General features: G+C 35.5%; 2 protein-coding genes across 2 annotated transcripts; one reads left to right on the forward strand and one right to left on the reverse strand.

The window, feature by feature from the left end:
* The first annotated feature begins 2,675 nt into the window (after positions 1-2,675).
* On the forward strand, positions 2,676-3,128 carry LOC147504757 (uncharacterized). Its single transcript, XM_086605352.1, has one exon. The coding sequence runs from the start codon at positions 2,676-2,678 to the stop codon at positions 3,126-3,128; it is 453 nt and encodes a 150-aa protein (XP_086461478.1).
* An 11,164-nt stretch (positions 3,129-14,292) lies between these two features.
* Positions 14,293-15,321, reverse strand: LOC147504758 (uncharacterized). The gene has a single exon (XM_086605354.1). It carries the CDS (start codon positions 15,319-15,321, stop codon positions 14,293-14,295), a length of 1,029 nt encoding a protein of 342 aa, XP_086461480.1.
* Between the last annotated feature and the right edge of the window lie 2,053 nt (positions 15,322-17,374).

Here is a 17,374-nt window from a genome sequence, read left to right on the forward strand (position 1 = left end):
TGTGTGTGTGGTTTACGGCGAAAAAAAAATTGCTTGGTGGCAATAAGGCGTAAATAAAAGCAAAAGAATCTTTTGAATAGCACGTGAACATCAAGGAATAGCTCAAATGAGTTTGAACTTTGAGATTTGGACCCACATGATACCTTTCCATTATTACCTTTCCTTTTTCACTAATATCTTGCCACAACTTAATATATACCCTTGTTAGCAATCAGCACACCTTACCATCTTTGCACCCAAAGTCCAACCCACTTTCCATATTATCACCACACCATACATTAAAACCGCCCACCAAAATATATTTTCCAGCAAAGTCAAACCATGGTATCTCCTCATGCACCGCCTACTCATTCTCTTTAGCCAACCCAACACATATATTTCTTTCCATATTTTCTCACCAAATATTGCCTATTCTATATAAACACAAACACTACATTAGAAAGAAGATGCATGGAAGGAAATGATACTACTAGAAGATCAAGGACAGGCCGAAATTGGAAAGTGCACACAAGGATTTGTGCAAGAAAATATTTTGCTACCATTTCCTATTATTTAGAGAAGGAAAGTTTCTTATTGTAATCACACTGTAATCCTATAAATAAAGGCCTTTGGGGAGGATTCAAAACATTCACCATTCTCCATTCTTCATTTCTTAGTTCATTCTTAGATTTATTAGTAGAGATAAAAGTTTGAGAAGAATTCATTGTAGAAGCCGAAGTTTACGTAAGTTATTTCATTATGAATAAAATTTATATAGCTTCCTTATTCTACATGTCTCTAGCTTAATTTATTGTCTAGGATTTCAAGATGTAGTCAATATAATGATTGTACAATTTTTCTTAACTTCATTCATTATTGTTTTGCATGTCTAATAATTTTAGCTCCAATTATGAGAGTACACCTTTAGTTTTAAATGCTTAATTAATATCTTTCATTGCGTGTTCTTAGTTTGACATATTATACTTAGGTTGAGTCCTTTGATAGTGTGTACTTATTTTGCCATGCAATAGTTAGATTTAATTTATTGAAGGTTCAAAAGGTGAAGAATTAAAGTTTATATATATTACGTTAATATTGATGTCTAAAGATAGATTCTCCGAATTAAATGCAACTAGCCATGGTTTGATTTGAGTTATATAAAATGAATGAAATTGAGAAAGTTGTGCATTAATTATATAGATGATATCTTGAAATCTTAGTCTTTAATCATAATCGTTAAAGTACCAATTATTTTTCTCGTTCTATTTTCATTAGTTAGAAATTTCACTAAAAAGGAAATATTAAATTATTATTGTTCTAGTTGGTAAGTCATTTTTAAATAGAGTATAAATTAAATTAGTCTCTGTGGATACGACCCTACTTAACGTTATACTATTCATTGAATATTAAGTAAGAAATTAATTTGTTGATTTCAAGTGCGATTTACAACGATATTGGCATTAACCAATCATTTGCACTCGATCAAATGACGCCACTGCCGGGGACTAATACTTAATTTTTCTCCATTTAAAATTGAATTTCGGACTAGTTAATTTAGTCATTTAATTTCTGCAATTAAAAAAAAATAATTGTGAAATTCCTTTTTACGTGTTGGCATTTGTTTTTTTTTTTTTTTTTTTTTTTTTTTTTTTTTTTTTTTTTTTCTGTCGAGCAGATGGACTTCTAAAATTCCGATTAAGCTGAAATTTTGACAGGAGCATCTTTGAAGAAGTTGCGATTTTTTGGAATTTTTTTTGGAATTTTTTGAGTATTTTAGATGCCGAACCAGTAAGATCTTTCCACTATAGTCATTTCCATTTTTAGATTTTTTTTGTTTCTTTTAGCATAAAATATATTTATATTTTTTAGGATCCCTTTGGAAGAAATAATTGCTAGCAGATTCATTGAATTCTTTCCATACTAAACGGTGTCTAGAAAACTTTAAAGATTGAGGTTATTTAATTAAGGAACGTGTATGCACGGACAACCTCCCTCTATTCTGAAGTTGCCTGGTTGTTGGTTTGGTAAGATTTTAGTTAGTTTGATCTGAAAAAGAATAGAAGTAGTGTATGGTCAAAACTCGGTCCAAGAAAATAAAATGTATACAATTTGACCCCGAGATTGAACGTACTTTTCATAAAAGACTTAGGAATCCAACCGAGTTAGAAACACCCATAACTTTTGTTAGTAATATCTCGATTTTTGTCGAGATGGCTGAAAATAATCTTAATAATCATAATGTTCCTCCAGGCAATAATGGGCCAGTTAATAATCAAGTTAGATCCATTAAGGATTTCATTTACCCTACTAGAACAAGCCGACAATCTTGTATTGTGCCACCACAGACCAATGCGAATCACTTTAAACTAAAGCCTAGTCTACTTGGGCTACTTCCCAAATTTAGGGGAATAGAAGAGGAAGATCCACACCTTCATATAAGAGAATTTGAAGATATTTGTGGAACTGTTAAGCTCCAACAATTGAGTGAAGAAGCATTGAAATTAAAATTATTCCCATTTTCTCTTAAAGAAAAAGCAAAGAGTTAGTTTCATAGTCTTCTGTCTAATTCTATCACAACTTGGGAAAAATTCAGCATTGTGTTTTTAAAAACTTTTTTCCCTCACCATAAGGCAACTGCATTTCAAAAAATTATATATTCTTTTTGCCAAAATGTGGGGGAGTCTTTTTGGAAATGCATGGAAAGGTTTAAAGACACACTCCTGCAGTGTCCCAACCATGGTCTTAAAAAAGGTAGGCTAGTGCAAAAATTTTATGAAGGTCTAGATTTTAATGCTAAGGCGATGCTTGAGTCCATGAGTACTGGGGACTTTTGTGATAAAAATGAGGATGATGCTTGGTCATTTTTAGAGGAAGTCGCTGAAAAGGTTCAACAGTGGGAAACTTTTCGTGAGCCTAAGAAAGTTGCTAATAACACTGGTAAGAATGGTTTGTTTTATGTTGATAAGGATCTTGATATAAGTGCTAGAATGGATGCCCTTATTAGAAGAGTTGATGCTCTTGAGGAGACAAAATCTCTTGCGTCGATTAATAATATTGAGACCCGTGGTTGTGTTTTATGTGACAGCCTTGACCATGTAATTGATAATTGCCCTGGTGTGACTGAACAAGTTAATGCCTTTAACACTTAACAAAGGTCAGAAAATAATCCATTTTCCAACACATACAATCCAGGGTGGAGGAATCACCCGAATCTTTCGTGGTCCAAGGGTATACATCAAGGAGGTCCAAGTGTTAACCCTAACTCAATACAACAATATATAACTCAACCTCCAAAACCATCACCAGTAGAAGATGCTCTTACACAATTGATACAAAATACATCAAAGTTTCAAGAGACCACCCAACAATTTATGTTAATGGAACAGACATTGCAAGCCGCACAAAGTGCTACACGAGTTAATTTCCAAGCCATTCAAAAGCTTGAAACTAGTGTTGGTCAGTTAGCTAAATATATTAGTGAGAGAGAAAAAGGAATGTTTCCAAGTCAGCCAGAACCCAACCCAGCTTTCACTAACAATGTTGATCGACAACACGTTAACTCCATAACCACACTTAGATCAGGAAGAGTCGTAGACAATAACGTTCACATGCCAAACAAGAGTGACCAAACCTCAAACTCACCCAAGCCAAAATCTAAGTCGCCTAATGTCAACAAGGAAACCAGGAGTGTCTCTAATAATATAACTGAAAAAGAAGCCCATTATATTCCTCGTGCCCGATTTCTAGAAAGACTTCTCCCTCCTAAGGCTGAGTCCAATGGCTCCCTATCCCCTTAAAAGTAGAGCTAAAGTCAACAGATTTTACTCTCTATCATTAATTTCCTCTGTATATATGCAAAGGATTTTACTCTCTATCCTTATTTTACTCTCTACCTTAGAAAGTAAAATAAGGATAGAGAGTAAAATCCTTCGCATATATACAGAGGAAATTAATGATAGAGAGTAAGGTAGAGAGTAAAATAAGGATAGAGAGTAAAATCCTTTGCATATACACAGAGGAAATTAATGATAGAGAGTAAAATCTGTTGACTTTAGCTCTACTTTTAAGGGGATAGGGAGCCATTGGACTCAGCCTAAGCAAGGAACTCAAGCTAATGAGATTCTCTAGGTTTTTAAACAAGTGAAGGTTAATATTCCTCTTCTTGATGCAATTAAACAAGTTCCCTCTTATGCTAAATTTTAAAAGGATTTGTGTACTGTTAAACGTGGCATGAACAAACAAAAGACAGCCTTCCTTGCTGCTCAAATGAGTTCTATCATAACCTATAAAACCCCTCCAAAATATAAGGATCCTGGTTATCTAACAATTTCTTGCATAATAGGAAACCAAAAGATTGAAAATGCTTTGCTTGACTTTGGGGCTAGTGTAGATTTACTTCCTTACTCAGTATATAAGCAACTAGGGCTAGGGAATTTGAAACCTACTAATGTTACGTTACAGTTAGCAGATCGGTCTGTTAGAGCTCCTAGGGGTATGATAGAAGATGTCTTAATTCAAATTGATAAGTTTTACTACCCTGTGGACTTTATAGTAATTGATATTGAACCTATTCCAGAGTTGGGAAGGCAAATCCCTGTTATCCTTGGTCGTTCAGTTTTGGCAACTACAAATGCCATCATTAATTGTAGAAATAGTATAGTGAAACTGTCTTTTGGTAATTTAAAAGTCGAGTTGAATGTTTTTAATATTTCTAATTCACACCATAATGTAATTGAATCTGTTTGTTTTATTAATTCTTTATACTCAGGTTTTGAAGAGAGTGTATGGAGGAGACCAGATCCACTTTTTCGTGCATGGGATGAGGAGCCATATTTTGAGCTGGAAAATCGAGCCCAAAACCCGATTTCTTTAGTCCACAGAGGCCTTTTCAGCTAGATTTGACTTCCATAGTCTTTTCACCCACTTTTGCTCCTCTGATTGGATCAAGGCTTGAACCATTGGAAAGCTCTTTCCGAGCCGGTTGTTTTGACATAAGGTAGGCTCAATTCCAAGGTCTGAGTCCAAATATACGATCTTCGGAAATTCTGCTGACTTTTATGCGTTGTTTCTTCCCGCGTTGACTTTGACTTTTCAGCTTTGACCGGGATTTAAAAAGGCTTTTTCTCCTTGAATCTTGGCATTTTATTATAGAACTTTTTAGCAACCAACCCTTGCTCTTTTATCTTGCAAAAGGGATGCGTTTCTGCACATATTCGACTCCAATGCCTGAAATACACAAAAGCACGATAACAGTACTAACTCTTACTTATTAATCACATAATTGGTCTAAAACAATATTGTTAAAGGAGTTAAAACTACAGTTTTGGGCTCTTATCAAACCACCCCCAAACAGCATTTTGCTTGTCCTCAAGCAAATATGAGAAATTAGAATAAGTGACCAAAAATGGAGTTCTAACTAATCTCGTTTCGCCTAGTGCGATTGCATTGACCATATACAACAAGGCCTTAAACCACTAGGAATTCCCTAGTGGACGAGTTATAGCCTCATGAGAGTTTTCCAGTGAAGGTACTCACAAACTTCATCTATACTACAACGACTAAGAAATAAAACTATTGTTTCCTTATTTATGTCTCAATGATCTATACATCTCACTATTGTTTAAACAAGAATGATCATTCTAAAACTTAAACTGATACATGCATAATAATCAAACTATCTTAAGATAAACAACTATACAATAAACTATGATATGAAATGCAATGGCAGGTCCATTTCTGAAATTTTTGGGTAGCGTGCCTAAGTAGGTTCTCACAAGGAATGTGTCAAAACACATAACACTCTGATTTTTTCCCTAAAGTTTGCTAACTCCAGTGTGTAGTGGGCACACGTTTCCTCATAATCTCAATGACAATCCAAGAAAGCTGAGGTCAATCAAACACATCTACCACTTACTATCACACCAACCTATTCCTAATTGAGCTAGAGGTCTTTATTAGGTGATACGGGGCATAGGTATTGGTTAAAGAATGAAGGAAATGGATATTCAAAAAGACAAGTCTGAGAAAGTAGGGTCTTCATATTATGAAACTAGAGAAAACCTTGTTCTTTTGCTTCTACACTTTATTTCCATCCTTAGCCTTTTTATTTTGGCTTTTTGACTCCTTTTATTCTATTTTTGGAGTTTTCTTTTTCTTTTCTTTTCTTTGGATGGAAACTTCTTTTTTTTTTCTTTTCTGAAGCAACTAACTAATTTTTGTTTACATTTCTCTTCTCTTTTCTTCACTCATCCCATTTCTCAGACTTATCTAGATAGGTAGACTGATTTTATTTTTTCTTGTGTTTTATTGGGTAAAGGATTTGTGGTTTGTGAAAAGGCTAATGAAAAGCTCAGTGGGGCGACTAGCGGATATAAATTTCATATAGGTGTGAATTTCTGGCTATATCAATCCAAAGAGGGCCTAAATTCTCGCTTAGGATATGGTGTGGTGATCAAGCAAGTGGATGTGTGATTTCTCTACTCGAAATTTACTTCTCCCTTGTGTCATCACTCAGATATTTCACTCTTATGAGGCTTTTAGGCTAGATGCTCACAGGATATGTATTAAGTACTCTAACTTAGGTCTCAAAAAAATACTGCCAAGTACAATCAAAGATGCTCATGCAAGATGTTCGTGAAAAGATGCAATGACTATTACCTACGTATTAATCTATGTTTCAAAAATTAAATTCTAATTCAAGTACTACGTGAGATTTCTAGACTAATATCATCATGGAGAAGGGAACAATACCATTATCACTAAGTGCCTAGTATAAACAATATTTATTATTTTTTAATAATTTTTTTTATATATAAAGAAAAGTGCGTAATTTACATCCTAAAAGTGCCTAATTTTTGCAAATGTTTTTATCCAACCCCCAAACAATCGAATGTTTTGTCCTTAAAGTGTAAAGAGATAAGAAAAGAATTTACCATAGAAATGTTACAAAAATTGGCAGTACCTGTAACATAAATCTTGTAAAAATGATATGATAACATGAAGCACAATTAAACTGTTACGTACGAACTAACATAAACTCTACTAGAGTAAACATGACAAGCAAAGGGTGGCAAAAAGATTTGAAATGAAATACCAAAATACGCCACCCCCAAACAAAATTAGAAAACTCATTTTAAGTTTGAAAATTTTTGTTTGGCCTATACTCTAGAAAGTTGGTATTGTACAAAAATTTGGGTCTTTTAAAGTCAGATTCCCTAGACTTAATGTGATATATATGTATTAACATGCAGTTTTCCATATATCAATAATCTAAATAATTATGGATCTTTCCATAAATAATTAACACGGGATGCACCATTAAACAAAATTAAGCACCAAGATTTCCTATGGCATGGGTTAGTAGAATTAGAGTGAATTCTGATGGATCTAGAACCTAATCGAGCATAAAGTTTCTTCTTTTTCTTTGAACGAAAAGATGTCCAAGTGAATGATTGTGAGAAAATGGATGGTTGTGGAAGATACTTGGAATGTGGATAAGTATTAGAAGAAAAGGGTGGGAAGAATGATTGGATTCTGTAAGGGATTAGCTCAGGTAGTTGGTGGTAGGGTGGTGCTCTAGGCAGTGCTTGAGAGGGTGGATCATCACAGGCTCTTAGAAACTCGTCGAATTCCTCATCTAGGTTGTTCACATCCATATAATTATGGTATTCATCTCCATCTTTGAGGAATTCATCTATCTCGTCTAATGTGAGGTTTACTCCATCTCTTGTAGTGTCGGAAGGCAGGGTGGAAAATTCTTTCTCTAGTTCAGTTATGTTCAAAGAGTCAAAATTGTGATCTTTGTCTTCTTCCATAAAAGGGGTATCTACTAGTGTAGGGACGAGATCGTCGGAAGCACCAATGTGATATACCAAACTCTCAATAGACTTAACTTCACCTTCTACAGGAAAACCTAGTTGTCTCTGCTTTTGTCTAAACATGTTAACTTCCATAGAAAGATTTCCAAAAGAAAGAGTCATTGAGCCATCCCGACAATTGATTTGGGCATTGGCAGTTGCCAAGAAAGGACGCCCTAAGATGATGGGAATAGAATCATGAGCAACTTCTATGTCAAGAATAACAAAGTCGGCTGGATAGTAAAAATCCTGCACTTTAATGATAATATTTTCAACTACACCCTTGGGATACTTAATAGAACGATTGACTAATTGCAAAGTCATTTTAGTTGGTTGAAGTTTTGTTAGACCCAGTTGTTTATATAAATAAAAAGGGAGTAAGTTAGCACTCGCTCCCAAGTTTAATAAAGCAGTTGTTATGAAGGTATCACCTAAGGTGCATTGTACAGTAGGACGACCAGGGCCTTGTACTTAACAATTCCGTTATGTTCAGATAAAAATGGATATTGTTCAGTTAAGAATGCTTCGTGGGGTATGTTGGTTTTCCTCTTCTTGGTGCACAACTCTTTTAGAAACTTAACGTGTCCAGGTAGACTTTTTATAGCATCTAGAAAAGGTAGGTTTATAGTCAGATTTTTAAACATTTCTCTAATCTCATCAAAATTTTCATCCTTTTTAGACATAACTAGTTTCTGGGGATATGGTGGTTTATCTATATATTTAGCAATATTATTAGTCTTTGCTTTATCTCTATCCGTTTTCCATCTAGGTGTCCATATTGGAACCTCTACAGGTGTAGGGTCTTCAATTTCTATTATTGGGTCTTGTAAGGTTTTCCCTTTTGGTTGTGGTTTAACTGGTACTTCTACAGTTGTAGGGTCTTCAGTTTCTATTACAAAGATTTGGTATGGTTTAATTTTCAAATTCGTTTTTGGGTGGTCTTCGTGCATAGTTACTTTGTTATCAACTACTTTCCCTGAACGGGCGGTAGTGGATGCTTGTAGGTCCCCTTGGTTTATATTACCATTACAAATGAATACCGCTTTATTTGAAAGCGTTGTTTGTCGACTTAGGATTAGGCAATCGCTTGACACGAAACACCTTGTTTGGTTATTATTTTGGTTAGGAGACATGTCAATAATCTTTTGGCACAAAGACTTCATCATTTGCATCGTTTGTTTCATCATGTTAGAGTTTTGATCATGTTAATCTTTCATCAAGTTGGAGTTTTGTTGCATAATTTGATTTTGTTTTTCCAACAAGGTCACTACTAATTTGTCTGTAGATGGTTGAACTGGAATTAAGGCTTGTTAAGCATTCATGTCTTAATGTTGATAGTTATGGGTCATGGGCACTAAACCTCTATTCTGGTTACCTAAGTTCCCTTGTCCTTGATGTTGAGTTAACTGGTTGAAGTGTGATGGTTGTGGTGGTGGTTGTGCATAGACAAGAGGACAATAGAAGTCGGAATGCTCAAGACTAAAACAGACATTACAACGAGTAAATTTAATATTCATGACTGGAGTGGATTGTTGTTGAACAGAGATGGCATCTACCTTTTTAGTGAGGGCATCGATAAGAGTTTTAAGCTCGGAATCAGGTTTAACCTCAAAACAAGAAGGAGTGGAGCGGGAAGAGTCATTACCTCCCCAATTGTTGTTCCTCTTAGATTGATCTTCTAAGAATGTATAAGCCTCCAAGGCTCCTTTACTAAGAAAACTACCCCCAATCATGATATCTAGAACCTCCTTATGATGATGTAAAAGCCCCTTGAAGAAGGCACAAACAAGCGTGTCCTTCGCAAGATTATGATGCGGGCATTCAATGAGAAGATCATTGAAATGATTCCAGGCCTCTGAAAAGGATTCATGAGGATTTTGGTGGAAGAAATGAATCTTTTGAAGCATTTCATCTGTCTTCAGTAGTGGGTAAAACTGTTCCATGAACAATTGAACAAGATTAGCCTATGAGTCCACAGAGTTTGGCATTTGGGCAGTTAACCAAGACGCCGCCTTGTCGGCTAGGGTGAATGGAAACACCCTAAGTTTAACTTGATCCAGACTTACGCTAGGATGATGGAATGTAGTGAGAACTTGGTCTATCCTACGCATATGCTGGTAAGGCTTCTCGTGGTCTAAACCATGAAAAACTGGTAACAAGTTAAATATATGAGGGGGAATTTGAAAATCCCCCACTAGGTCTGTAAGAATGATGCACGACTTAGGGCCATCGTTTAGGGAATTATAAAAATCAGAGAGAGGAGTCTCTTGTTCTTTAGCCATTGATGCAGGTGTAGTGTGTGAAATTCTAGATAGGCATGTGGTATTTATGTTTACGAAAAACAAGCCTGATTATACTAGAATTAAAACTCCTCTGACAGAAGAGGCGAGGAGTGGAAGAAGGAGTACCTAAATGTCTCCTTGCTACGCATTTGAATAACGTTTTGTATACGCGATCTCAGTGTTTGTATAATGTTAGAAACACTGAATAACTTGAAGAAATGAAAATTTGGACTGACCTATGAAAAATCGGGCTGGAACACAATAGGGCGCGGGTCGCCCTCACTTTTAGCCTGGGTAGGGCGCGGGGTGCGCTCCAACCTTGCTCGAGGAACAGGCACTTAGGCGCGGGTTGCGCTCGAAATTAGCCTTGGGTGGGCACAGGTCGCACTCAGGTCAAACTCGAGTTCCAGGCACTTGAGCGCGGGGGGCGCTAGAACTTTGCCTTGGTTGGGCGCGGGTCGCGCTCAATCTTGGATGATGTCCAGTGTTTTAAGCGCGGGTCGCACTCGAAAATAGGCTATCTAGGGCGTGGGGCACGCTCCAAAAAAATTTGAAATTTTTACAGTAGTTTGCTAAGACGTCTATCAAGTAGCCTGTAAAATTTCAGATCAATCGGAGCTATGAAAGTCCTTCTACTGCCCTTGAAAGTTTGTGAAACAGTTTTCGGACACAATACAAACAACCGAATGGTTAACCAATCAAAACAGAGACAAAAATTGCCAAAATTTTACTGGAGACTCCTGACAGATCATGGGTATTTATGTAAACATTTTAGAGTAATTGGAGTTCTACAAATCCTCCTTATCGGCTGTTGTTCCATAAATTAAGTGTTTGCAAAACTGCAGAAACACACTGAAAACACTCCACTAGTTAGGAGGTCAAAACAAACAAAAAACTCGTCAAATTTTTATTGCAAACTCCTGACTTAGGATAAATACTCCTGTAAAAATTTTAGAATTTTTGAAACTGCCTAACTAACCTTACTCGTCTGTTTTTCAAGAACTTATGGTTTGAAAACTGAAATGCAACACTGTAAAAATCGTATTAGTTCACTAGGTAAAACGACTAGGAAAAATCTGATAAAATTACAGTAAATCAAGAACACCTTAAGTATTACGCCTGTAAATTTTCAGAATTTTTCGAAATTTAAAAATACCTTTAATGCAGTGTTTTCCTCTGTGAATTTGCAGCCCCTATGCCTAAAATAGTGAACAGTTCCAAAAATTCAAGAAATAAGAATGAAAAATTAAAAGGGTGGGTGGGTAGAGAATGGTGGATTGCCCCTTGAATTCAAGCAATTGAATTCTTGACTTGAACGAGATTAAGATGGCAACAGCGGCATTTGATAACCCGTAAAAACTCAACTAGATTACTCTAGACTTATTCTTACGGTTTATCAATATTTATTTCCTACTCTCACATATATATTCATGCAATATATATAGTACAGAATCGTTCCACTCTTAACTCTCTAGACTTAAACAAATTCAATTACACAAACACAAGGAACAATGGTGAGAGTAATGAGATGTGAAATTTCTATTCTAAATAACAACTATTCTAACAAGCAATCATCCTCACATGGCTTCCTTAACTTCTTCTAATGGAGGTTTTAGCCTAATATCATTATACTATCATTCCCAACACAAGAACAATAATAACAAGTCATAATTTAATAACTAATTTAAACTTTATAAATCTAATTTTAACAATAGTCTAAGAATCAAAATGAAGACAACCTAATTTATGAATTTAAAACAACTAAAACTAAATAAGAATTTAATCAATAACTAATTGAAATGAAAACTAATACTTTATTATAAAACTAATAGTGATTCTAAATAATAATCTACTTTGTTCTAACACTAATTAATTGAAGGTAAAAACTAGATCTAAGACAAGTTATTCTAACTAATTAATGGAGTGTAACCTAATTTTCTAATCTAGATCTAACTATCCTTCAGAGTTAAGTCTTTTCCATACAAATGGAGGAGACCAGATCCACTTTTTCGTGCATGGGCTGAGGAGCCATGTTTAGGGCCGGAAAATCGAGCCCAAAACCAGATTTATTTAGTCCACAGAGGCCTTTTCAGCTGAATTTGACTTCCACGGACTTTTCACCCACTTTTGCTCCTCTGATTGGGTCAAAGCTTGGACCATTGGAAAGCTCTTTCCGAGTCGGTCGTTTTGACATAAGGTAGGCCCAATTCTAAGGTCTAAGTCCAAAGATACGGCCTTCGGAAGTTCTGCTGACTTTTATGCATTGTTTCTGCCCGCGTTGACTTTGATTTTTCAGCTTTGACCGGGATTTAAAAAGGTTTTTTCTCCTTGAATCTTGGCCTTTTATCATAGAACTTCTTAGCAACTAACCTTTGCTCTTTTATCTTGCAAAAGGGATGCGTTTCTGCACATATTCGACTCCAATGCCTGAAATACACAAAAGCACAATAACAGTACTAACTCTTACTTATTAATCACATAATTGGTCTAAAGTAATATTGTTAAAGGGGTTAAAACTACAGTTTTGGGCTCTTATCAAATGACATCAGGTAATGTAATTGGTTGTCCCACTTTGTATGGACGTCCTTCAAAGATTGTATCACTTTCATAATCCTGATTTCTTAACTGTGGTTCACCAATATCTCTTACTTGCTTAATATGATCAGCACAATACCTTGAGCACTCTTCAACAAGATAGTGTTCAGCAATACAATCTTCAGGTCATGCACGATTCTTAACACACCCCTTGAGTGACAACATGTATCCAGAATAGAATATTGACTATCAAAACAATATTTCAGCTATCAAGAAAAGTATTTTTATACATAAAGAGAACAAGATAACTACCTCTCAAATTGGAACAACCAGTGAAAGTGAACTGGTCCGCATAGTTGTGCTTCACGTGTCAAGTGAATTGTCAAGTGCACCATGATAGTGAAAAGGGATGGAGGAAAGTACCTTTCCAGCATGCACACAGTTTATGCAATTTCATTCTCAAGAGATTCCATTTGTTTCTCTGTTGATGACTATTTGGCATAATTGGTTAAAGAATGCACACAGCCAAAAAATGGCATTCCTTGGACCCTTTGGGAGAAGACCACGCAATGCAACAGACAGGAATTGTTGCATCAACATATGGTAATCATGGGATTTAAGGCCAATCATCCTGTGCTATTTCATTCTGACACAAGCTCCTATATTTGATCCATAACCATCCGATAACTTTAGCTTCTTTAGCCTTTTTGCAAAAAGTTTGTTTCTCCTTCTTCGAAAGTGTGTGAGGTGCTGCAGGAAGATAAGTTCTATTGCCTGATTCTCTAGGGTGCAGTTCACTTCTAATTCCAAGTTCTTTCAAATATTGACGTGGAAAAAAACCGTCTTTAGATTTTTTTTCTTGACATTTAACAATGTCATGATAACGTTTTCACACAAGTTCTTTTCGATGTGCATAACTTCCAAATTATGATGAACAAGTAGATGCTAGAAAAATAATATGAAAGGCCAATGATTACGTCTTATTAAAAGTATAACCACAAAATAAGAAATGTCTGGGATTATGTCTTACCTCCCAATATGGCAAGGTGAAAATTATAGACTTTTTCTTTCACATTTCCACAAATTGCCCTCTCTTTCTTTTGACACCTTTATTTTTCGATTTCCCAAACTCATTTCTAATGTGCCTCACCTCATTTAAGATACTATTTCCAAACAAAATAGTGGGCTTTTCTCCATATTCACACTTCCTGTCAAACCAACTTGTTTTTTACCGAAAGGGATGATCACTTGCAAGAAATCTCCGAGTACCCATGTAGGTAAATTTCATGCTGTGTTTTGGCCATTTTGAACATGTGTGGACACCACAATATGGACACACATTCCTTCCACTTACAATACACCCAGCGAGATTCCCAAATGCTGGAAAATCGCTTATGGTCCACATCAAAATCGCCTTCAAGTTCAACGTGGTTTTGGTGAATGCATCATAGACTGGTATCCCTTTCCTCCACAACTTCAACAAATCATCTATTAAAGGCTGTAAATATACATCAATATTATTCTCTGGTTGCTCAGGCCCTGGAATTAACGTGGTCAACATAATATACTCTCATTTCATGCACAACCATGGTGGCAAGTTGTATATTGCTAGCATCACTGGCCAACAACTATATTTGGAGTTAAGTTCGCGAAAAAGGATTAACTCCGTCAGTCAAAAGAGCAAGTCTAAGATTTCGAGGATCTGCAGAAAAGGAAGGCCAATTCCTGTTTATCGTATCCCATGCCAAAGAGTCAAATGGATGTCGCATGTTCCCATCTTCACTTTTGTTATTTTCATGCCACAACAGATTTTTAGCCTTTTCAGGTGTTTCCAACATTCTCTTAAACGTTGGTATGATTGGGAAATACCTCAACCTTTTTGCAGGAACCTTCTCTTGAATCTTGCCACTACATGGATCTGTTTTCCAACGAGAAGCATGGCACTTTGGACAAGAGTTCAACTTCTCTAGACCGTTTCGAAATAAAACACAATCATTCACACATGCATCAATCTTCTTATAGTCGAGTTCAAAATCTTTCAAGACTATTTTCACTGAGCTCATGGAATCTGTGATTGTGTTGCCCTCTGGAAGCATGTCATGGAACGTCTCCAAAATACTGTTGAAACTCTTGTTAGACCACCCATTTTGGTTTTTAAGCCTGTATAAGAGCAATGTTGCTGACAACCTTGTGTACTTCTTGCAACCAAGATACAAAGGAGTATCCACATGCTCTAAAAAAGGATATAAAGAAGGGTCATCATATTCCAATAATTCCTCAAAGACTTTGTCATTATCTCCCTCTTCATCTTGGTCCAAAGTATCGAAATCTTGAATAAAAGGTTCCTTATGTACTCTATATGATTTTCCCATAGCAACATCAGGAGTAACATTCTTTGCTTGCTCCCCATGCCAAACGAATGTATCATAAGTCGTATCCATCCCATTTATGATCACATGATCCTTAACATCTCCACAAGAATGAGTTCTCAAATTCTTGCAACATTTGCATGGGCATCTTATTCGTATACAGACTTCCACATTTTTATATTTCTTTGAAGAAATATCTAACCTAGCCAAAGCATTTTTCTTAGCTAAAGCAATAAACTCATCCACCCCAACCCGATATTCTTTCGTAAGCCTGTCATGTTGCATCCACGCTTTATCCATGACAAGTCAAGTGAGATTTAAGCTACCTACTTGCATGTAGTGGAAAGTCATAAAACCAGTAAAGACTAGTACCATAGCAAAAATGAACCAATTCAATCATATCAAACATCAAATCAGACGATAGAAATTTAATCAAAACAACAAAACCACCAAAATTTAATCAGACGATAGAAAATTTAATCAAAATAGCCAAAAAATAAGATATAAGTGAAATACTTACAGATTTGAGATTTGATAGTGTTCAGTTTCGAAACAACAAATCGAATTTCAGAGGTTTGAGATTTGAGCGTGTTCAATTTTGTTAAATTGAGATCTTCAATTTCTAGGGTTCCAATTTTAGAGTGTTTTCCCTTTTCATGAGAGAGAGGTTTGAGATTTGAGAGTGTTCCTCATTTTTTAGAGTTTCGAGATTTGAGAAGTTTTGAGAGAGTTTTTGGCGGTTATTTCTCACCTTTTTGGGTGAAATACGTATTTAGTTATTTCGGACGATATATATCACAAATTTCGTATTTGCCGAAAGAAAAATCTAGGCACCAGTTTGTACTTAGGTACTTTTTCGATTTCTTCCCTTTTCAACTACGTAACATTTCTCAAAATATGTGACAAACAATACCTACTTGTTAGTTGTAACTTTTTTAAGTGGAAATGTTACAAAACCTAAAAAAAAATTATAACATTTCATGAAAAAAAATTTACAACCCCAACAAAATTTTGTAACATTTTATAGATACACGTTGCAAGTCAACTAAAATTTGTAGCATTAAGTAATAAAATGATACAAAACAATATGATATTTTATAATCGATATTTCTACAGCCATATGCCCTCACAATCACTCCTCACATAAACCTCATCATCTTCGTCAATAATATTCCTATCTAGCCTTGATACATCAAGTGTCTTGGAGGAATTATCAGCACTCTCATTGTACATCTCCAGCTCATAGAAACCTCTTGGTGGGACCTTCAAAAGAACATACCAACAAGAAGAATCACTATCCCTAGAATAAAACACTTGTTTCGCTTATGACGCTAAAATAAATGGTTCATTTTGCTGGCGTTGTCCTTGATGAAGATTAACCAAAGTTAGTCCATCTTCAACTTTGACACCATTTCTTACATTAGCCCAATAACAATTGAAGACATGAATCCTGAAAGTATAGTAATCAAGTAGAATGATGTCTTTTATGAATCCATAGTAATCTATCGCCTCAGCATTTTGTTTTCTATCCTTTGAACTAGATCTACAAATGGTCTTAGCTTGAAGGCAAACACCACTATACTGTGTACACTTCTCTTGATCTTTCCTTTGGAATCGCAGTCCATTGATGATATAACCTTTATACGATATAGCATGCTTTCTAGGGGAATGTGCAAGCCATTTTAGTAGTTTAGAAACACCAGGATCCATCATGTCAATCTGCGCACACAAACAAAAAGGATCAAGATTCTGTACATAAAGATAAACGTATGTCCAACAAAAAAAAAATACTTAGGACCTTTTCCTTCAACCATCCGGCAAAACTTTCCACGTGTCTTGTCAACAGTAAGCTCTTATTTCTCGAGAGGCGCAGCTCTAAAAGCTTGAGTTCATCTAAGTGCATTCTAAATTATAGTAATATGTTAGACGTGTATTAGTCCATACTATAACAAAATTAGCTATTCTATATTTATAATACTTACCCTATGTATGGTTCTACCATAGTCGTATTAAACAACACATAGTGATGGATACTTTCTAGGATGTCATCAGGTAATGTAATTGGTTGCCCCGCTTTGTATGGACATCCTTCAAGGATTGTATCGTTTTCATAATCTTGATTTCTTAAGTGTCGTTCACCAATATCTCTCACTTGTTTAATATGATCACCACAATACCTCAAGCACTCTTCAGCAAGATAATGTTCAGCAATACAACCTTCAGGTCGTGCACGATTCTTAACACATCCCTTGAGTGACGGCATATATCTAGAATAGAATATTGACTATCAAAACAATATTTCAACTATAAAAAAAAAGTATTTTTATACATAAAGAGAACAAGATAACTACCT

The sequence above is a fragment of the Coptis chinensis genome, chromosome 4, assembly GCF_015680905.1.
Source record: "Coptis chinensis isolate HL-2020 chromosome 4, ASM1568090v1, whole genome shotgun sequence".
Lineage (NCBI taxonomy): Eukaryota > Viridiplantae > Streptophyta > Magnoliopsida > Ranunculales > Ranunculaceae > Coptis > Coptis chinensis.

Excerpts from the sequence above, each read along its gene's own strand:
- LOC147504757 (XM_086605352.1), top strand. The coding sequence starts at position 2,676 with ATGGAAAGGTTTAAAGACACACTCCTGCAGTGTCCCAACCATGGTCTT.
- LOC147504758 (XM_086605354.1), bottom strand. The coding sequence starts at position 15,321 with ATGGATAAAGCGTGGATGCAACATGACAGGCTTACGAAAGAATATCGG.